At 35.4% G+C, this 21,828-nt stretch overlaps 1 protein-coding gene across 1 annotated transcript in view; it reads left to right on the top strand.

Annotated features, from left to right (window-relative positions):
- Positions 1–19,578, top strand: part of LOC110701409 (protein ILITYHIA-like) — a 30,524-nt gene extending 10,946 nt beyond the window's left edge. The window contains exons 19-60 of the mRNA XM_021879064.1: positions 977–1,279; positions 1,363–1,479; positions 1,581–1,682; positions 1,764–1,913; positions 2,424–2,588; positions 2,665–2,841; positions 4,681–4,803; positions 4,900–4,980; positions 5,060–5,176; positions 5,254–5,426; positions 5,937–6,014; positions 6,143–6,290; positions 9,018–9,140; positions 9,244–9,300; positions 9,392–9,502; positions 9,589–9,780; positions 9,848–10,021; positions 11,183–11,293; positions 11,379–11,448; positions 11,569–11,647; positions 12,010–12,112; positions 12,227–12,397; positions 12,489–12,611; positions 12,697–12,810; positions 13,557–13,663; positions 13,816–13,867; positions 13,950–14,056; positions 14,148–14,207; positions 14,292–14,406; positions 14,509–14,619; positions 14,716–14,853; positions 14,930–15,052; positions 15,182–15,253; positions 16,406–16,518; positions 16,959–17,117; positions 17,238–17,334; positions 17,414–17,596; positions 17,690–17,884; positions 17,990–18,169; positions 18,257–18,389; positions 18,496–18,574; positions 19,132–19,578. Of these exons, the coding sequence (XP_021734756.1) occupies positions 977–1,279; positions 1,363–1,479; positions 1,581–1,682; positions 1,764–1,913; positions 2,424–2,588; positions 2,665–2,841; positions 4,681–4,803; positions 4,900–4,980; positions 5,060–5,176; positions 5,254–5,426; positions 5,937–6,014; positions 6,143–6,290; positions 9,018–9,140; positions 9,244–9,300; positions 9,392–9,502; positions 9,589–9,780; positions 9,848–10,021; positions 11,183–11,293; positions 11,379–11,448; positions 11,569–11,647; positions 12,010–12,112; positions 12,227–12,397; positions 12,489–12,611; positions 12,697–12,810; positions 13,557–13,663; positions 13,816–13,867; positions 13,950–14,056; positions 14,148–14,207; positions 14,292–14,406; positions 14,509–14,619; positions 14,716–14,853; positions 14,930–15,052; positions 15,182–15,253; positions 16,406–16,518; positions 16,959–17,117; positions 17,238–17,334; positions 17,414–17,596; positions 17,690–17,884; positions 17,990–18,169; positions 18,257–18,389; positions 18,496–18,574; positions 19,132–19,174 (5,229 nt within the window). The 3' untranslated portion in view covers positions 19,175–19,578. The remainder of the gene's footprint in view (positions 1–976; positions 1,280–1,362; positions 1,480–1,580; positions 1,683–1,763; positions 1,914–2,423; positions 2,589–2,664; positions 2,842–4,680; positions 4,804–4,899; positions 4,981–5,059; positions 5,177–5,253; positions 5,427–5,936; positions 6,015–6,142; positions 6,291–9,017; positions 9,141–9,243; positions 9,301–9,391; positions 9,503–9,588; positions 9,781–9,847; positions 10,022–11,182; positions 11,294–11,378; positions 11,449–11,568; positions 11,648–12,009; positions 12,113–12,226; positions 12,398–12,488; positions 12,612–12,696; positions 12,811–13,556; positions 13,664–13,815; positions 13,868–13,949; positions 14,057–14,147; positions 14,208–14,291; positions 14,407–14,508; positions 14,620–14,715; positions 14,854–14,929; positions 15,053–15,181; positions 15,254–16,405; positions 16,519–16,958; positions 17,118–17,237; positions 17,335–17,413; positions 17,597–17,689; positions 17,885–17,989; positions 18,170–18,256; positions 18,390–18,495; positions 18,575–19,131) is intronic.
- The last annotated feature ends 2,250 nt before the right edge of the window (positions 19,579–21,828 follow it).

Below are 21,828 nucleotides of genomic sequence, written 5' to 3'. Positions count from 1 at the left end.
TACTTTTAAAGTAAGGGAAGTTTTTATATGACATAGACTAGCGTTGTTAGATGGATAAATCTGTTGGGTATATAGGAAGGATTGCATTAGAGAGGTGAGTGTTGTAGAGATGGTATAGGAACACCTTAATGACTGGGATTAAGAATGAGATATATGGATGAAGATTGTAGTGTTGGCTATTGAGGATTAAGCAAGGGAGAAATGCTATTGTAGTGTTGGCTATTGAGGATTAAGCAAGGGAAAATCATTGTTCATAAAGCCGATCTCGATTATTGGGATTACAGCTCTGATGTTTTTTGTTTGTATTTTGTCAATGGACTAATGGAGGTGCTTGAGGAGCTTTATTAGGTGGTGGAGGTTCTAGATTTGACTGACTGCAATGATGGGATCACAGATCCTTTGGGGCCGTTTTCTTGTAGAATGTTCTTTCTAATGCTTCATGCTACAAAAAACTATTTGGAAGGAAAAGGTTCCTCTTAACAGTGTAGGCTTTTGTGTGGTTGGTGATTATAAGGCGTTTCATATGTGGTGAGGGAAAACTTCCTGCGGCTTTTCATGGGTTTCTTTCTCTCCTGTTTTGTTGCGGTAAAAGGAGCTTAACATGTGTTGTCATGGTTTATTGGTTGAATGCGACTTATTAATTACAATTCTTGTATTTTTACTGGAAAACCGATATTGAATTAAAAAGCCAACTGGGGGAATAATGTAGGAGACAAAGCTGTGCTCCAACAGCAAATAGAGACTACTAATTATCCCAATAGTACGTATTGTTTGTGAAAAGTCAACTAGGACAATATTTTTTTGGAGGGACTCCAGTAAATTGTTTAATCTAGTCCCAGTTAATTAAGATATTTAATACATGATTCTTCACATTTTTATGTTGTCATGCTTTTATATATTCTTCGTTAATAAGTATAGCTCTTTGAACTGCCATTGTTTCCTTTCGATGCTTATACTCTATGATATTAAAATTCAGGTAAAGTTTGTCAATCCTCTTATTCGATCACCAATAGTGGGCGATGTTGCTTATGAAACTTTGGTGAAGCTTTCCCAATGTATTGCTCCTCCACTCAAAAATTGGGCTCTTGACATTGGTACTGCCTTAAGACTAATTGAAGTAGAGGAAAGCCACATTATATTGGATCTTATCTCAGTAATTGACAATGAAGAGTCAAATGAAAGGCCTTCTATTGGTCTTTTTAATAGAGTAGTGAATGGATTTACAGTTTCATGTAAATATGGACCTCTTCCGGTGGACACCTTTCTATTTGTCTTCCCAGTAAGTTTTGTATATTTTTAATACTATGATAATGTTCGCTTTTTCTGGCTCTAAACTCTAAAACTATGAAACTCTGTTTACAGATTATGGAGTGGATTCTTTTGTCACCAAAGAAAACAGCTGTTCATGATGCGGTGCTTCGAGTCCTGTATCTACATACTGATCCAATATTGCCTCTTCCGAGGCTGAGGATGTTATCAGTTAAGTGATTGCAGCTTAAAGTTTCTAAATCTATTGTGTCGTCACATTGCCTTTCTCTGTTTTGCATTTCCTGATAATCTTTATGATCCCTTCCGTATAGGTTCTGTATCATGTTCTTGGTGTAGTTCCTAGTCATCAAGCAGCGATTGGATCAACTCTGAATGAGCTGTGTTTAGGCTTGAAGCCAGATGAAGTTGCATCTGTATGTGCTGCATTTTTTCAATGTATTCTTGTTTAACTTTGTCTTTGGTTTATATTTTTTTGGTTACCTTTTTTTGCACAGGCACTTTATGGTGTGTATGCTAAAGATGTTCATGTAAGGATGGCCTGCTTGAATGCTGTAAAATGTATTCCTGCTGTTTCTAGTCGTTGTGTTCCCGAGAATGTTGAGGTTGCTACAAGTATATGGATTTCGTTGCATGATCCAGAGAAGGTTTGTCTTGGAACTTGAATCATGATATTTCCTTTGAGTTACTGTGAATTGTCTACCTGTGCCCCTGTAATAACTATAGCTTCATTTGGTTAGTTTTTGTAAGCTAGTCAGTCAATTGCTTATTCCATATGATGAATGCTTGGAAAACAAGGTTAGAGTACTGTTTTGTAAAACATTGGGAATGTGCTTACTGTTGTAATGTTCAGCTGTTTGTTTTTAGTGTATCTATATCTGGCCTTAGGGAGCAAATTGGCTGGGTAATGCTGATACTCTCTCTCTCTCCTTTTTGTGCATCATAATCCATCCCTTACTTATTGATGTGCATTAATTTGGTTATTCTTGAGCTGGGCATTGCTTAAAGTTTGTAAAAATAAGGATGTGGAGATATACCATCTGTTCTCTGCTATTTAGTTTGTAAATCACGATACCTAATTTAACATGCTGTTTGTTCTGTTCTGTCATGTCCATAAGCATTCATTTGATTTTATTTAAAAAAAAAAAAACTTTCAGTCAGTTGCTGAAGCTGCGGAAGATTTATGGGATCGTTATGGAGTTGAACTTGGGACTGATTATTCAGGACTTTATAAAGCACTTTCGCATATTAACTACAATGTCCGTTTGGCTGCATCAGAAGCACTAGCTGCTGCTTTAGATGAACACCCTGATACTATACAGGTAATTGTACGCAGTAGCTATTTCTTCAAAATAGGTTAGCTTTTTCCCATTTTATTTCATTTCAATTTATTGACAGGAATGCCTTGCAACTCTATTTTCCTTATACATACGTGATGCTGGTGTTGAGGATGGACATATTGATGCTGGGTGGCTAGGCAGACAGGGAGTTGCATTGGCATTACATTCTGCTGCTGATGTATTAAGAACCAAAGACCTTCCTGTTGTCATGACATTTCTGATTTCACGAGCACTGGTTAGTCATTGTTTCAGTTCCCACTTCCCTTGCATTTTTGCATGATGTGTGTGTGCACAAGTCCCCAAATCATTTTGGGAATAAGGCTTTGTTGTTGTTGTTGTTGTTGTATGTGTGTGTACAAGTATATGTGTCTTCTCCTTGCTCTGTTTCTTTTGGTGTTCATTTTGAGTACTTATTGCTTTTCTTGGTCTAATATTTATTAAAATAATATTATTTGCGGGAGTGAAAGATCTCATAGTGTTGGTGTGTAGAGTGAAGGAGTCCGTTCTAGACTCTGATTCCTTGTTGATTGAATTCAAAATATTGTGAAATTTTTCAATAGATCATGGAGACTCTCTGAGTCATATTCTGGTGGAGTTACTCTTTCAAAAGTTTCACATGCTGGAAAGTTGTCATCATTTTGGATGATGTGCTGCTTATCTAAGACTCTGCTTGCAAGCGTTTAGTGTTTTTTTTTTTTTAATTTCATTTCTTTTCCTTTTCTTTTAGTTTCAATCACTGAATCAATCAATCACTCAAAGTCTGGATGCCATAAGTGGGATCGGCATAATGCTTCAATGTTCACTTGGGGCATTGTGTATTTTATTCCTTGTTGTCAATAGTATGACATGTAATTTGGGTCAATTCCCAAACAGAAAATATGTTGCATGCCTTAGAACTTTGGTCTGTTATTTGGATTGGTTGTTGACACAGTTAGCTGTCTTAATCCAATCCAATGACCAACGTATTGAATATGTTGAAGAATTTTAATCACAAGGAAATAGCAGATTCTACTGGCAGAAGTGGAGTAGATCATTGTCAGTTGTAATCATCTTTTTATTTTTATTTTTTGGGTATGGAGAGAGCCACAAAGGCCCCCCTCCCCCACAAGACTTTAATCGGCAAAATTAGCTGCCATCCACAATTGTTATCAGCTTCATCTCTTCTCCTTTTCCTTGTCAATCCCTTGGGTTAGTCTCTGTGATGTGAGTTAGGGTGTTTGTAATTGGATGTCAGTAAAATGGGTTGGGTTAATCCCTGTCTTAATTAGTTAATCTATCTATACTTATATATTAAAAAGCGTTCCTAAACAGAATTTGTGCCATGTGGCACCCTTCACTTGTGTTAGATGTATGCTACATCACCTTTCATATGTTTTGTATGCCACATCATCCATTATACTATAACATGTTTTAATGGGAATAAAAATGTTTATTACAAGGTTTGAACACAAGACCAATAAGAAATGAATTGATGTTCTTACCATCTTTGCTATATTTCAGTTATGCTCTACATTCAATTATAATATACTGCTTCGTAAATACTTTGTATTAAACATCAATGTGAGAGTACTTATTTAGTTTTATGGTTATTATTGCTCACTTTTATTTTAATTATATAGTTTATAGGCTCAAATATTTTGTATTGATATTCAAAGTAAAACTTGGTGCATTGCCCGGGCCACACACTTGTTATTATATCAAAAGTAGAGACTTGTAGGCTTCTTGACTTTTCTCATGTGCATACTTAATCCAGTCTGAGTATAGCTGCGTCATATGCATCTGGCATCTACATACCTGAGTCTGGAGAAATTTTAGAGTGAGGGATCCTCAAACTAGTCTAGGAGTAGTTGAAAAGGCACAATTTGATGGATACTTTCATCTAATGTGCGCTTGTAGATACTTGATAACAGAAAACCATTTACCAATTGAGCATGCATTCTGTATCAGCCATGGGTAAGGTCCCTATTTAGGTACAATGTATTTATATTGTGAAGCTGGTAATGCTCTTATAATTATTCTACATATATCTTTATTTCAACTAATAACGAATTATCTGTGGTTATTGATTGTTTAGGCTGATCCCAATGGAGATGTTCGTGGGAGAATGATCAATGCTGGTATATTGATTATAGACAAGCATGGGAGAGATAATGTTCCCTTGTTATTTCCAATTTTTGAGAATTATCTCAACAAAAAGGTTCATTGTTTACAGATTTTTCTGTAATTTTCTTAGAATGTATATGATAAGTTTCGTTTTTATATGATAAGTTTGGTATTTTGCTTTGTTATTCAGGCTTCTGATGAGGAAATGTATGATCTTGTCCGTGAAGGTGTGGTTATTTTTACTGGGGCTTTGGCAAAACATTTGGGAAAGGTGTTGTGCACTTTTATTTCTCTTCTATTAATTAATTTGTTTGTTGTGCCACTGAATGTAAAATTGATTCTTCTGACAGGATGACCCTAAAGTCCATGCAGTTGTTGAGAAACTGCTTGATGTGCTCAATACTCCCTCTGAAGCTGTGCAGAGGGCAGTCTCATCGTGCTTGTCTCCACTAATGCCATCTAAACAGGTATTTTATGCCTCTTAATTTTACTAACGATTCTCTGTGGGAAATTACCGTACCTAATCCACAGTTCTCTTTTACAGGAAGATGGCCCACTTCTTGTTTCAAAGCTTCTTGGTCAAATGATGAAGAGTGAAAAATATGGAGAACGTCGTGGAGCAGCGTTTGGACTGGCTGGGGTTGTCAAGGGATTTGGAATTTCTTGTCTGAAGAAGTATGGTATTGTGCCTGCCTTACGCGAAGGCCTTACTGACAGGTGCTCTCTTTGTTCTTTTTGTGTATGATGCTGCATTTTTGTACCCACATGTTTTGTTGGCTTGTAAGCAATGCTCTGTGGTAAGTTAAATTTTCAGCATGTTTGTCTGAACAATTCTGCTGATACAATTAATGAGAAGCCTCGGAGTTGGTTTTGGTGCAGTGTGTGGTCTTGTGATGGTGATCTGCAATACATTCTTGACTATTCTACTTGACATCATTAGTAGGATTTTCGATGGAGATTGAGCTTTGTGTTATAGTGTTCTTTGAGTTAGGGAAGGGTACTTCCCTCTTCCTTTCAGAGGATATCATCACGCTCAAAGAAGCATGCTGATTTTGGGCTCATTTCTGATCTTTGGATTAGTATTGGTGATTCGTGCAATTCAGGCTTAAATCGCCTCCTATGTACTAGATGAGGATAGCTATCTTGACTGACGGTGTTCCTAAGGGCCTTTTGTTTACTTTTTTATAAAACTGTGGTCACTGATTTAATAATTTGTTCACTTTGTAGGACCTCTGCAAAGTGTCGTGAGGGGGCGCTGCTTGGATTTGAGTGTCTCTGTGAGAAGCTTGGAAAATTATTTGAACCGTATGTCATTGTTCCTTGTAATGAACTACAGTCCATGCTTTTGGCTTTTTGTGTCCATCCTATTATCAGGCATACACTTTAAAATATCCCATCGTTTGCCCCCGTCTGACAGCTCTTTTTATGTCCAGCTATGTGATTCAGATGCTTCCTTTACTCCTGGTGTCTTTCTCTGATCAAGTTAACGCTGTCCGTGAAGCTGCTGAGTGTGCTGCACGTGCAATGATGTCGAATCTTTCTGCTCAGGGGGTCAAGCTTGTTCTCCCTTCGCTGCTAAAGGTGCATTTCATTGTCAACTTGTTTTTTCGACCTAGTGAACGGTTATGAATCAGAACCTTAAAGTCTTATGGTTCAGATGTTCTGCTTATTTGGAAATCACAGAGTGAGGTTTCAATTTGGACTGTGTAGCCGTGTAGTATTGAAGTGTGAACAATTAAATCACCCAGCTAACTGATATATCTATATATATAACATTATCAAAACTAAAAGGGACAACATGGTATTGCCAAGTGTCATCCCTTACCTCAAGATGATTTGGCGCCACATGAATCTTTCGTTTCATCCTATGTGTCATTACTCTTTGCCCACACATATTGTATTAATGTACAATCTCCTATAAAAACTCTTCATATGCATAACTTTCTTATAGTAATTATTTTAGCTTACTTGAAAACTCTTCATATGCGTAACATCCCTATTTAATTTTCAGCTATAATAGTATCATATAACTCCTTAGTAAATTACACAGTAATCTATCGTCTAATTTGTAAGTAATTTATTAATATTATTTAATTATGTAAAGTGCAACCTTCGTTTCACAATATGTGCAACAAATAAATTTTTTTATATCTTACAAAAAATATCGAATTGTTGCACATAATGTGAAACGGAGGTAGTATAATGAATAAACCTACCACTTTGCTACTTTAGTTTTGAGTATGGTTGACTAATCAAATTACTTTTTATTTTTAAGTGTACAGAATATTCACTCATAGTGTTTTATAAAAAATTTGAGTCAAATTTGGTACATCCTATATATTCGAGCAAAATTAAATAGTTATATACATTCATTATATAATTATTACTATATTTTCATTCACTTATAAATAAATAGTTATATATATTCATTATATAAATTTAATGTTCAGACTTATAAATTTAAAATGATTCGGGGCATCGCCCGAGCAAATAACTAGTTTTTTTCCTTTATTTCATACTAACTCTTTTTTTTTTTTTTTTTTTTTTTAAAAAAAAAATTGCTAGATTTTTACTAGCACACTTGTCAATGCACAACTTTGATCATAAGAATTACTTCCTCCGTTTTTTTAGATGAAACATTTTTTTTTTCATGTTTTACAAGTCATCTTTACCCTTTATTATCTTTAACTATTAACTATTAGATGTTTAGAAAGTGCTTCCTCCGTTTTTTTTAATTGACATCGTTTGACTTTTACAATATTCGCACACACCACATTTTGACTTGTTTTTGTGATTTATAGATATGATAAAATATAGTCATGTGGGATCTTGTTTGAATCATCTCGTTATATATTTTATTAATTCCACTTTTTTATAATTATAAAATGTCAATAATCAAAGACATTAATCCTTTAAAACATGTGTTGGCAAGCGTGATAATAGAAAAGTGTCAACTAAAAAAAATAGAGGAAGTATAAATTAAAGCGAATCTACTAAAACCCCAAATGACTGTGATAGTATGTTAAACGAATCTAACTATACATCAGATGACTGTCCAAGTATATTAAATCAGTGCGGCGCGCTCTCGTCTAGGGGTGACGAAGGTGCAAGCCAAGTATATGAATGGCTTGTGACATGGAGCGACCCAAGTAAGATAGGTGTATGAGGGATACTCTTGTCTATTTGTGATAAAATTAGCGACAAGGGTCGATTGGGGCTTGTGATTGTTTGAGGAAGTCGAGGCGCTCAGAAGGACAAGTAAGTTGAATCTGGTTGATGGGTCTCTATGGCAGGCGCTTTAAGATCAAGTTAGGCACTAGTATAAAGGCCTACAACAACACAAGATTTAAAGCTAATGATTGGAGCCTGGATTTCATTAATTACTTGCTCCCTAAAGAGCTTTATGTTTTATTTTACAATATTTTCCCAGTAAACACAAGTTGACTGTAACGGAATTATCCTACCTGCAATCTAACTACAGCCTAGAATACTTAAAGCAAAGTCCCAGAGGTATTACATAAGGTAAAAATAAGTAAAATGAAGAAAAATACAAAAAGAAAAGTGGACAATTCTAACACTATGGCTATGTTTTTCCCCATGAAAAATTATTAACATTAGAGAATGTATTTTGTGTGAATAGTGCAAACTTAAAAGTGTTATCATCTTAAAAATACTGATGAAGTATTTATTATCCATTTGTAAAAACTAATACCTCTCTTTCTATTTGATTGTCCTTTTTAGATATTCCAATGCTTATGGAAGCTAATATTTTCTTAAGAGTAAAAATATATACTATAAACATAGTCATGTGGGATCTTTTTAGATTCGTCTTGAATTTTAGTTTCTAAATATGTAATCTTTATATCTTTTGTAGTACGTAACTTGAGATATTTTAATTGCAATATTACCTTGAAAACTGTGCAAATCGCAAATAGGGGATAACAAAAAGAAAAGAGGTAATTTATAATTTGAAATCATGAAAAACTATAGGGAAACCTTTTTTGTAAAGGATCTTGATTTGAACTAATTCAACATCATTCTACTTGTTGATTCGTGCTTGTGTGTTAAATTTCTTTTCACCTTGTATTTTTACGCAATCACCATATTGTTAGTTGTGCTTTGATGGTCTTGCTGGTGCCATTTCATATGTCGCATTATTAAGCTTTTCTTCCATTCATTAATTTGTTCTTCATTTGATTGCTATCATGAGTAACATATTGAATAATTTGTTTATTTTTGGTAATTATGTTTTTTATAGACATTCTGTTGTTTCTCTAATTCTTATGCTAATATTTTTGGTCTGGCTAGGGTCTTGAAGATAAGGCTTGGAGAACTAAACAGAGTAGTGTGCAGCTACTTGGTGCAATGGCATATTGTGCTCCTCAACAACTGTCACAATGTTTGCCTAAGATCGTGCCTAAATTGACAGAGGTTAGTTTCATTGCGATTATGACATTTCTTTTGAAAATGTGGTTTAGTTATAATAGATATACAGCTTACTTCCCATGATATTAAAGTAATGGTGATGTGACAGGTGTTGACAGATACCCATCCAAAGGTCCAGTCAGCTGGCCAAACTGCACTTCAGCAGGTAAGATCTGAAAAACTGGACATTCTGCTTATTCAGCTAGTCAGTGCTAGACAATAGATATATTTAAAAAACTTTCCCCCTTCCTTTTCAGGTTGGAAGTGTGATAAAAAATCCTGAAATTGCTTCCTTGGTTCCTACTCTGCTGACGGCGCTTTCTGATCCCAATGATCATACAAGAATTGCTCTCGACATTCTTCTCCAGGTAAGCCTATTCATTTTACTTTATAACTCATGTGACTTACGATTGTAAAAACATTCTTTTCTCTGATATTCAGTGTTTGATTGCAGACTACCTTTGTCAACACTGTTGATGCTCCTTCACTTGCTCTTCTGGTACCAATTGTTCATAGAGGGTTGAGGGAAAGGAGTGCTGAAACTAAGAAGAAAGCTGCCCAAATTGTTGGTAATATGTGCTCATTAGTTACGGAGCCTAGAGACATGATACCTTATATTGGCTTGCTCCTTCCTGAAGTGAAAAAGGTATATATGCTTAGATATATCCCCTGAATACTTAGTCTTGGTTTGTAATATCTGTGCCCCTATGCAGGTTCTTGTTGATCCAATACCTGAAGTTCGGTCTGTGGCTGCTAGGGCACTTGGCTCCCTTATAAAAGGACTGGGAGAGGAACACTTCCCTGACCTTGTTCCATGGCTTCTGGAAACGCTTAAATCTGATGGAAGTAATGTTGAACGTTCTGGTGCTGCACAGGGATTGAGTGAGGTGGGTTTACTGGGGAAAAATAGGTCTCCTTTCTGCCTTTTCAATTTGTTTTCTTTTAAATGTTAATTTTTTCTTACGATAGTGTTTTTGGTTGATATTCAACATTGTGATTTGTTGCATACAAGAATTTGAGCCTACGTTCTCCTCCTTTGTCCCTGACCCCCTTTGCTAGTCTCTTTCTTGATCCTTGTCTATCACTAATCCTTGAACCCTTGATTTGGGGCTGCTTAAATCATCAGCAAAGCTACTAAACTGATAAACAGGGTGAGTCTGCCCTGTTTATATCCAATCATACTTCTTTTACAGCTCTCCTCTAATTCACATGGGAGACTGAAACCATTAAGTATCAGGCCATATGTTGCTCTCTTCAAAGTTCAAAGCCTTATATTTGGTTATCATTTTTGTTATATACGGAGTAGTTATTTTCTCAATCTGGTATATTTAAGTATTATTATCTTATAATATATCAATAACTATCTAGCAAATTGTTTCTTTGAGTAATATATATTGCTAGGACTGTGATCTGTCATGAGTGTGTACAATACTAATGTTCCTTATACTGTTGCTAAATATTATTTTATGTACTCCCTCTGTCCCTATATTAGATTCCTATTTTTAGCAATTATTTCTTCCGTTTTTTTTAACTATTTGACTTTTCCACTATTCATTAACTACACTTTGACTAGCTTTTGTGACTTATAGCTACGATAAAACATAGTCAAGTGGGATCTTTCATATTTCATTAATATACACTTTTTATAAATTTACAATGTCAAGAATTAGACATATTAATCGTTAAAAAAGTGCGTTGACAACTTGCAAGCGTGATGTAAGAAAGATGTCAACTAAAAAAACGGAGGTAGTATTTGTGTTACATTATTCTAATATCTTACTATGCTCGTCTTACTGATGTTCCTTTTCTTAGATGAAGGATTCTTTAGCAGTTTCTTCTAAAACTCATTTTATAGACTGTGTTACCTTACCATCATTCGAGCATGAAAAGTTTGTCTTGTATTGGTATCGACTTTTAATTCTACGTATTTTAGATATGATGTCTTGTTCAGACTGGTTGCTAGTGTATTATATTTTTATTGAAAGGAATTTTATTTGCTCTGTAATATCATATTTAGTGATTATTCTCTTTTTTGTTTCTCTTATTAGGTTTTGTCAGCTCTTGGTATTGAGTACTTTGAGCACATTCTTCCAGATATAATAAGAAATAGTGCTCATCAAAAGGGTTATGTCCGGGAAGGTTATTTGACTGTCTTCAAGGTAATAACAACTTCCGAACTATGTGGTATGTTTAAATAAGAAGATTGTCCTTTAAATGTGTGATCTTATTTGAATTTGTTTGTAGTTTTTGCCGAGGTCTCTTGGTGTACAATTTCAGAACTATTTGCAGCAGGTGTTGCCTGCTATACTTGATGGTTAGTAGACTTCTGAAAACTGATCTATGATTTTTTTTTTTACAGTCTAATCCTTTGTGTACACAGTCCTTACCCTCCTCCAGTCCTTTTTAACTTTTATTAATCTCAATTGTTGTTTAGGTCTTGCTGATGAAAATGAATCAGTTCGTGATGCGGCTCTTAGTGCTGGACATGTTCTTGTTGAGCACTATGCAACAACGTGAGTGTTTTTTATTTTATTTTTCCAACCCTTTTTTAAGCTTCCCTTTTCTCTGATACTAGTTCAAAATTTTCATTCACTGTTATGCTTTTTACCTGAATACATTCTTTTGTTTACTAATTCTCCCCAACCACCATCCATTCTTAGCCCCCCCTCCCTCCAAATGTTTGGGGGTTTCATGTTAACCATGTATTAGTGATAGCTAAATCCTAAGGACCGTTATTTTCTGAAACCAAAAACTCTGGATTTTCTGGGCTTAGTCTTTTTTGAACATATTACTATATGTCTATATGAGCCTGAAATTATGAAGTCGTTAGGCTAATATTTATTTCTTGTGCTATGCTTTGCTGTAATTTTTTCAGGTCCTTGCGTCTGCTACTTCCTGCTGTTGAGGATGGAATTTTTAATGATAGTTGGCGTATTAGACAGAGCTCAGTCGAGCTTTTGGGAGACTTGTTGTTTAAGGTGTGTATTTAGAGGATTATTTCCCTTTTGCTTTAATTTCTCTGTTTGAAATAGTTGAGATCATATCGCTCTCTTGTTCTCTCATACCAAAGAAAAGTTTTATTTCCTCTGTAGGTTGCTGGTACTTCCGGGAAAGCATTGCTCGAAGGAGGTAGTGATGATGAAGGAGCTAGTACAGAAGCACAAGGACGTGCTATTATAGAGGTGCTTGGTAGAGAAAAACGTAATGAAGTGCTTGCAGCCTTATACATGGTTCGGACTGATGTCAGTGTATCAGTGCGTCAGGTACATATCCAGTTTAAGAATTTCAAAACACTTAATTGTTCTCTATTTTTGTCAAACTTTTGATAATTTGTTTGTGTTCTTGTTTTTATAGGCTGCTTTGCATGTATGGAAGACCATAGTAGCAAATACCCCTAAGACGCTCAAGGAAATTATGCCTGTATTGATGGATACCTTGATATCCTCACTTGCATCACCATCTAATGAAAGGCGACAGGTTTGTTAATTTTTAATGCTGTTCTCAGTTAAAGAATTTAATTTGTGAACTATGTACATTACTTGCTCTTTTGTTTGTCTACTAGGTTGCAGGAAGGGCATTGGGTGAGCTTGTTAGGAAGCTTGGTGAAAGAGTGCTTCCTTTGATTATACCTATTCTATCTAGTGGACTAAAAGACCCTGATTCTGGCAGAAGACAAGTATGAAATATCCCCAACTTTTGTGTCTGCATTCAACCAACTTTGTTAGTTGTTGGGATGTGCTTTTGTGTAATACCTGTCAATATACTATTACTGGGTACACACTCAATTGGTCATTGTGATTTGGGTTAAGCTGTTGTGATGTTTGAAAAAATGGTCTTGTTATGTTAGCTAACTTTTATTGTTACAATATTTCGAGTGAAATCTGCATAAATAAGTTATCTGCGTCTTTTTGTGTGGCTTTGTCCATTCTAACATATGTAGGTCTGTAGTTGCTGCTATTATATGAATCAAATTACTGGATAGACACTGTGCTCTTAGACCCCCCACCCCCCAAGTTGGGTTTGTGCTTTATGACACGTTGCCTGATGTAGCTATTTGTATCGACATCCTTCCACTTATACCTTCATATTGATTTACAAAAATAATATACAATGTGTGTGGCGTTTTTATATAACACATACAATTCAGGTTATTTACCTAATTCCCTCTGCAACTAGACTATGAACTTCTGATGCTGGAGATAAGTTTCCAGTTATTTGTGTTTTTAAGATTAAAAAAATGTTTGTATTAGTGTTTCCAATTGCCATTGCTATTTTATTGGTCCTATATGTTTATCTATAATAATCCTTATGTGTTTGCTTTTATCTTTTACTGTGTGGAAGTTACATTGATGCCTGCGGTAATGGTGATTACAATGAAGATAAATTGATAGCTTCAACTTATATGGCTTATTTGGTGGGCAGGGTGTTTGCATTGGTTTGAGTGAGGTGATGGGGAGTGCTGGCAAGAGTCAGTTGTTGAGCTTTATGGATTCACTTATCCCTACAATTCGGACTGCACTTTGTGACAGGTTTGTAAATCATGCATTGTTGTTGAGATTCACTTGAATTTGGTAAAAGATTTTCATTGTTAGCACTACACGATTGTAGGCAAAGACTTGACTAGTTTAGAGCTCCAAATTAGTACCCTTCTATGACAATGGTTTTTTTCTTGCATCAACAGTGAGCAGGAGGTCCGTGAGTCAGCAGGCATGGCATTTAGTACTCTATACAAGGTTTTATTTGCATCTTTTACTGTCCTTAATCTATGTCTGAAAGATTGAAGCTACTAATGCCATACTATACTACTTTCTACAGAGTGCTGGACTGCAAGCAATTGATGAGATTGTTCCTACTCTTCTGCATGCTTTAGAGGATGATGATACCTCTGACACTGCATTAGATGGTCTTAAGCAAATTTTAAGGTTAGTTTCCTTGTTTGTGAGACACATTGGTAATCATTTTTCTTCCGTAATAAGTAGCTGATCCTTTCATCCTTGAATATGGTATTGTTAGTGTGAGGACTGCTGCAGTATTACCGCACATCTTGCCCAAGCTGGTTCAACTTCCCCTCAGGTATTTATAACTGTGTGATGTTATCATGTATTCCCTCTCCAAAGATTTATTCCCTAATGTTTATGTTTCTTACTCTTGTGTTAGTGAATTTAATGCACATGCTCTTGGAGCTTTGGCGGAGGTTGCTGGGTCTGGTCTGAATTTGCACCTTAATACTGTTCTTCCTGCCCTGCTTTCTGCAATGGGTGATGACAATATGGTTTGTGGCATCTAAAACATTTATTTGCTTCTTCCTGCCAATACATGTTGATTTTCCTTTATGAGCTGTGCCAATTCCTCACAACTTAATTTCGCTGTATAGAATGTCCAAGATTTAGCAAAGAAAGCTGCAGAGACTGTTGTATTGGTCATTGATGACGAAGGAATTGACTCTTTAATATCAGAGCTTATTAAAGGTTCTGGTGATAGCAAGGTATGTCCCGCAAAATCTAATCTCTTAGTTGTCAAGCCTGAGTTATAGTTCTCATGTGTTGAAGCCATTGTAATATCCAATTTATCTGGATTTTAGGCATCGATAAGGAGAAGTTCTTCGTACCTTATTGGCCATCTCTTCGAGAATAGCAAGCTCTATTTGGATGATGAAGCTCCCAGCATGATATCTACCTTGATTGTTCTGCTCAGTGATTCTGATCATGAGACTGTTGTGGTAATATATGCAAATGCATTGCTATGTGCTTTGAATTCTCTATACCATGAATTGTTTCTCATATTTTATTTTGCAGACTGCCTGGGAAGCTTTGTTAAGGGTTGTGAATTCAATTCCTAAAGAAGTACTCCCAAGTCACATAAAGCTTGTTCGTGATGCTGTATCCACTGCGAGAGATAAGGAGCGAAGAAAGAAGAAGGCAAGTTCATATTATTGTTCTTTTTTTTTTTTTTTTCAGTTGTGATCTTCCGTTTCTAATGATTTCTGTACTGTATTTTAAGTGGATGTTGTTTGATTCATAAGGTTTAACGGTTCATTAAATCTGTAGGGAGGACCAGTACTAGTACCAGGCTTTTGTCTTCCAAAAGCCCTGCAACCTGTGCTTCCCATTTTCCTGCAGGTATCTTCTTGACTTTTTGTAAATCTTCAAAAGGTGGACAATCTATTTAATTTGAACTTGTAGTGTAGTGTGTGATGGCTTGCAGCTAGTTGGAATTTTCTTAAAATGGTAGCCAATTCTGGGATATCATTTTAATCACCTGTCATATTTTCGTGACTTTGTATTTTCTCGAATTAGGCTTGGCTTTTCCTTGACTATGCTAGGGTAGATAACTTTTAGAATGAAATATTTGTCCGTTTGCTTTGGTGAATGTCGTTGTATATAGTTCATTCTCAAAGTTGTCTGGTTGTGCTATTGTTACCTCGCTGTTGGTTGAACTTTGAACTCTTTTATAATTAGTGAGAATGGATATTTGGTTGATCTGGTGTCAGAATTGAGTCGCCATTAAAGTATCATTGGATGCCATATTATAGATTGATCAGGACAATATAGTGTTTTCTTTTTCATATGTCAAGGACCTGTAAGATTTTGCATATCCTATTAAATCAAGCCACTTGTTCTACGGCTTACAGTGGCCATGTCTTATCTTTTGAGTTTCGGTCTTACATCTGTATTCACTGGCAGTATGTCAACTTTATGCATTATCTAGGAACCTGATCCGTGTGGATCAAAGGCAAGTAGCTGCTGTTTATGTCTTGGACTACTTTCTTTCTGATTGTTTGCTCGGATGCTTTTTCATGCTAGTGTCAATAGGATCCAAGACCTTAACTTTTGGCATTCCTTTGTAGTTTGTACATTTTCTGATTTGATGCCTACACGTGAAATCCTAATCTCCTTTTTTCCATCTGAATTACCGCATATGTGCCCTATTTAAATGATGAAATTACTTAATAGCTGCATTGATGCCTTTTTTAATTCCAGTAATTCTGTCAAGAATTCCGCTATCCATGTTAGTCCATATTGATGCCTTATACTCTTGCTGGCACTTTTATGCGTAAAACCTCATATAGATCAAAGTTACAGCATAAGCTAATCTTGATGGTGTTAAAATCTCGAGCTAAATTTGTTTAATAGTGTATTGCTTTAGCCTATGATATCTTATAAGCAATTGTTGGTGTTCATTTTAGGAGAACCTCGTAATATTCATGGCTTATCCTCCCCACCCTTTTGTAAAAATCTTACTTGATCAGAATTTTTCCTTTTTGTTAACAGGGGTTGATCAGTGGATCAGCAGAACTGAGGGAACAGGCAGCCTTGGGTCTTGGAGAGTTGATTGATGTAACTAGTGAGCCAGCACTGAAGGCATTTGTTATACCAATAACAGGGTATGTTATCCTGATGGCAATATATACATGCATTCTCATAGTTATCTATACTTCAAATGTTTGATGATATTTCTTTGAAAGATAAGCCTTCAGATCATCAGATGTCTGTCTCGTTCTCATGGGTTGCTGTGCTAGTTCATTCGCACTTACTTAATCTGCCCTAGCTTAATGTTTCAGCATATCACTGCTCTTGTGAAATACACCTCTTGAATTGTACTAATCTCTAATCGAGCGTCTGAAGGTTGAATTTGGCTTGCACATTATATTGTTTTAGTTTTGCATCTCCCCTCTCTCAAGTATGTTTGTTTGTGCCTGTGCGTATTATGCAGAGCTTAGACAGAATTTGATTGTAGCTCCTTTAATCTCTTATATTTTATTTTGATGCACAGGTGTAACTCTAATACAAAATCAATCCTGACAAAATTTTATTCTTACTGCAGGCCTTTGATTCGTATCATAGGTGATAGGTTCCCATGGCAGGTTAAAAGTGCCATTTTGTCAACTTTGACCATCATAATTAAGAAGGGTGGCATGGCCCTAAAACCTTTTCTACCACAGTTGCAAACAACGTTCATCAAATGTTTACAGGACAACACCAGGTCAGCTGCTGATTTTAATAGCTTTGTAGCAGTGATTACGAGTGTTGATAGTCTTGTATGCTGGTGGCAGTTCTAAAAGTTGCTCTTGTGGGAGTTTATTTAAATAGCTCTTTCTTGCAGAACTGTTCGTTCAAGTGCTGCATTGGCATTGGGGAAACTCAGTGCACTCAGCAGTAGGGTCGATCCTTTAGTTAGTGATCTTTTGTCTAGTTTACAGGTAATTTGTGTTTCTCTATTGTTCTTATTTGTCTTGCACTGGCTCGTATTTCTGTTTAATGTGTGGGGTTGATTGTTAGGCTTCTGAAGGTGGTGTGAGAGAAGCTGTTCTTCTTGCCCTCAGAGGTGTCGTGAAGCATGCAGGAAAAAGTTTAAGCATTGCTGTAAAAACTCGTGTCTGTGACCTGTTAAAAGACTTTATTGACCTTGAAGACGACCTAGTTCGTGTATCTGCATCTAGCATCCTTGGGATCACATCTGAGGTATGTATGAAAAGAAATTGCTTTAGGCCTATCTCCATGTATGTACCTAAGTCTCCCATCTTCTTTCTTGTTCTAAAATATTATTGACTACAGTACATTGAGGACAGTCAGCTAGAGGATCTACTCAAAGACCTGTTAGATTCAGCTTTGTCTTCCAGCTGGACTGCAAGACATGGTTCAATACTCACTATCTCATCCATGCTTCGACACTGCCCATCAAGAGTTTGTCTATTATCTTTGTCACCCTCCATAATACCTATGCTGAAAGACAAGCTAAAAGATGAGAAGGTACCAACTGAAAGACACACACAGTGCACATTGATATCAAGATGCAGAAATGAACATTTTCCTTTCTCAAATCCTGATTAAGTTTCTTTTACTTCCTTTATACAGTTCCCAGTACGTGAAAGTTCTACAAAAGCACTTGGAAGATATCTAATTTATCAGATTCAAAGTGACCCATTGAGTAGCTCTTTGCATGCTCAAACTGTGTCCTCAATAGTTTCTGCGCTGAAAGATGACTCCAGTGAAGTTAGACGAAGAGCATTATCTGCTCTGAAGGCTGCTGCAAAGGTATTTAACTTATTTTCTAGACATGAACTTTTGATGTATCGTATTAATTCCCTACTCATGTGACACTGGAATTATATTCTTTGGCAGGCAAATCCTTCAGCCATTATGAGACATGTGTCGATCTTTGGTCCTGCATTGGCTGAGTGTCTAAAGGATGGAAGTACACCTGTGAAGCTTGCTGCAGAACGATGTGCTGTGCATTCATTCCAATTGGCTAAAGGTAATTGCTCTTTTGAGGCTGTTAATGAAAGAGATAAAAGTAGTAATATATTTCACATCAATTAATCACATTACATGCCTCTTGGGTCTTGGCCTATTGTGTACAGGACCAGATAATGTTCAGGCAGCCCAAAAATACATCACTGGCTTAGATGCAAGACGACTTGCTAAATATCCCGAACACAGGTATTCCCCTGTTTATTAAGTCTATTAAATACAGTAGCTGTGGCATCAGACTTCAGAACCAATTTTCTCTAATGCATTGGTTCATACTTTAAGATGTTCCTAGCAGTAAATTGAAGTTGATGGTTTTTTTTTTTGGCCATTGTAACAACTACTTTCATGTTGAAAATTATAATGTTGCAGTTGATATCTTTCATTTCCATCAGATTAGTCTTAGTCCTTCCATAGCCTAGTATTCAGATAAGAGGAAATTGCCTTTCGTTAGTTTAGCTTTTCCACTGAAGTGAGTGGTGACCTCCCTTTTTGCGTAATTGACATTGTTGCAATATGGATCAGCTAAGAGTGGAGTTGTAACATACTTAGCATTAGATACGAGGTTGTAGATACATTTGAAGCACTATCGCAGTTTATATAACCCTAGGGTTGTGAAAATGAAATTTGCATTCATGCATGATGCATCCATCCATCAAATTGTTATGCTCTTAGCTTAGAAAGTCGTTTGCGCAGATTGTGTCTATCTCCTTGTTGGCTCACTAATGGGACCGTTATTTGATGTGCAGTGATGGTGATGAAGATAGTGAAGATGACAATTCAAGTGGCTGAAAATTTTACTTTTAGGTTAATTCATTTGTCCGATTGCAGAAAGTTTTGGTTAAGGATGAGATTGAGCTGCTGTAACAGGATGCTCGTTGTGAGTTATTTTGCAGCATAGGCTGTATATCGTGATTCCTTTTGGCGGAGACTAATACCAACACCATAAACACACACCTAGCAAACATATCTTTTACAAGGGGGTTCCTTCCGCGATTGTAGATAGAATATGTAAGAGTAATTTTGGTCCCTTAGATCCCCCAATCATTGCTTTTTATTGTATTCCTTTTTGTTAAATAGAAATCAAAAGGTAGATAATTGAGCTTTTTTGAAATAAAATTGCCTTTGTTACAATGTAGTGCACTTGTTTTTTCTGCTGTACTCTACAAATTAATGAAAATGTAGCTGTTGATCAATCAGATTTTGTTGGTTGTGCGGCTGCGCTGTTGATCTTAATCGTGCCTTAAAAGGGAGACTAATTATAAAAGTACGGTTTATGCTATTAATTTTTGACCACTACGTCTTCCTTTATTTTCTGTATTTGTCCCCACTTTTTTACAGCTCTTAGCCACCTTATTCTGATATTAACGCCCAACTTCTTCAAGTCTAGTATGTCACATTCAATAAAATTAATCGCTAATTAAAGACTTTGTCTTTGTCTATTTGCTATGCTCTTTCTAATTGGAAGATACAAGTACTATTGTACATGCTATTTAAAATAAATAAATTGATGGAAAAATAATTACTACCTTCGTTAACTATTATTTGCAACAAAGGGGTATTATTTGTGAGATATAAAATATTTTGCAAATAATAGTTAACGGAGGTAGTAAAAAGTTTCATCAAGTTCATTATGTATTACATATTTCTAATTGATAATTTATCAGAATTTAATATTAAGGGAATCCATATTACAACGAGACATATGATCTCAACCTGATTGTAATATGCTTGTTAATATCGATAGATTTTTTGGAGGAAACATAGATTTTTTTTTTGAAGATTTTAATTAAAATTTACGGCATTTATGTAATTGGTATTGCATGGTTCTAATTGATAATTTATCAAAATTTAATATTAAGGGAATCCATATTACAAAGAGACTTATGATCAACCTGATTTGTAATACACTTGTTAATATCGATGGTTTTTTGGGGGAAACAGAGATTTTTTTTGAAGATTTTAATTAAAATTTACGGCATTTATGTAATTCAACCGAAAAATTCTTAGTACCACTTCTAATTTTTCAGTCCTTAAATCAACATTACTCGTTGACATAGAATTTCTTAGAGATGTTAAAACTAATTTCTTGCTTGTTCTATAAAGCCATGCTATAATTAAAAAGACGTACGCAATCCTTTTCAAACTAATTAGCATCCAACTTGTTGGCGATGCTAAAAATAAATAAATTCTTACTTGCTTCATAAACTCTTGCTATTTTTAATTTCCATAAAATGTACGTAATACATTCAAAACAGATTTCATAAATGGAATTTGTGTTGCGGCCTTAACAAGAATCTGCGTAAGCAAAACCATAAAAAGTCAAGTAAAATAATAATATGATGTTGGGATCATAAGATAGATGCCAAAGATGAAAGGAAATTGGTACTCTAAATTTGTCATTTTTAGACGGAAAAAAGGCACAACACTACAACAGTCCAACAAAATATAGGATACTTTCTTTGGTGGAACTTGCTTAAAATTTTGGAAATATAGTTCTATTTGACTATGTACCTTTGACTTTACATATATACAGAAATATAATTTATTATTTTTTTTTAAAGTATACTAAATTTACTTAGTACGGAGTACTTGTCAATATTGTAATATGGTTGTATGTATGTGGTCCTAGATCATAAATGCTCCAAGCGCAATAATATAATCTCATTAGTCCAAAAAAAAAAAAAAAATTCAATTTTGGAATGTTCACTTTCGAAATTTAGTGTCTAGTTTAAATTATGTTGGAGAAATATCAAATTATCTATATAACATAAAAAGTCAGAGCATTTTCTATGTGTGTGGGGCTATACGGTGTGGTAGAGGTTACTCGTTTGGTCAAGGAGTTACTTGATCAGTTAGGGGTTACTCAGAAGGTTAGGAGTTACTTGGTCGGTTAGGGGTTACTCGGTCAATCAAGGTTTGCTCGGTGGTCAGTCGGTGATGGGTTATTCAATCGGTCATAGATTACTCGATCGGTCAAAGGTTACCCTTGAATAAGTAACCCCGGCCAAACGACCAAACGATGTGGCTAACCACACATGAAACTTTATGTAAAAAGTCACCTCTCAATATATATGAATACTTCTCCCTTAAAAAAATACTTTTAAATTATATAATCACATATTAACGATTCAGAAACTAGATTTTGTAAGAATACAAATAATTATTTAATTAATCAAAATTTGAGATTCTGTTGTAAGCTAGTTCGCATAACCTACAATCCTACATAGTACTTGTATTGTGATACAAGTAACAATCAACTGAAACAGATTTCCTTATTTACAGAACCTATTTAAAGGAAGCAGTTAACATGCTAAACGAGTGAAAGTTACCATTTTTTGGCAAAATATGAACCAAGTTTAGTTGAACAATTTGAGCTGCAAAAACTACCATATGAAATTGCATGTAGTATTGTTTATGTATATCTTACAGTATACTGTACTACA

The sequence above is a fragment of the Chenopodium quinoa genome, unplaced genomic scaffold (genome assembly GCF_001683475.1).
Source record: "Chenopodium quinoa cultivar QQ74 unplaced genomic scaffold, ASM168347v1, whole genome shotgun sequence".
Lineage (NCBI taxonomy): Eukaryota > Viridiplantae > Streptophyta > Magnoliopsida > Caryophyllales > Amaranthaceae > Chenopodium > Chenopodium quinoa.
The sequence above is the reverse complement of the archived record's forward strand: the minus strand, read 5'-3'. Positions and strand labels throughout refer to the sequence as shown.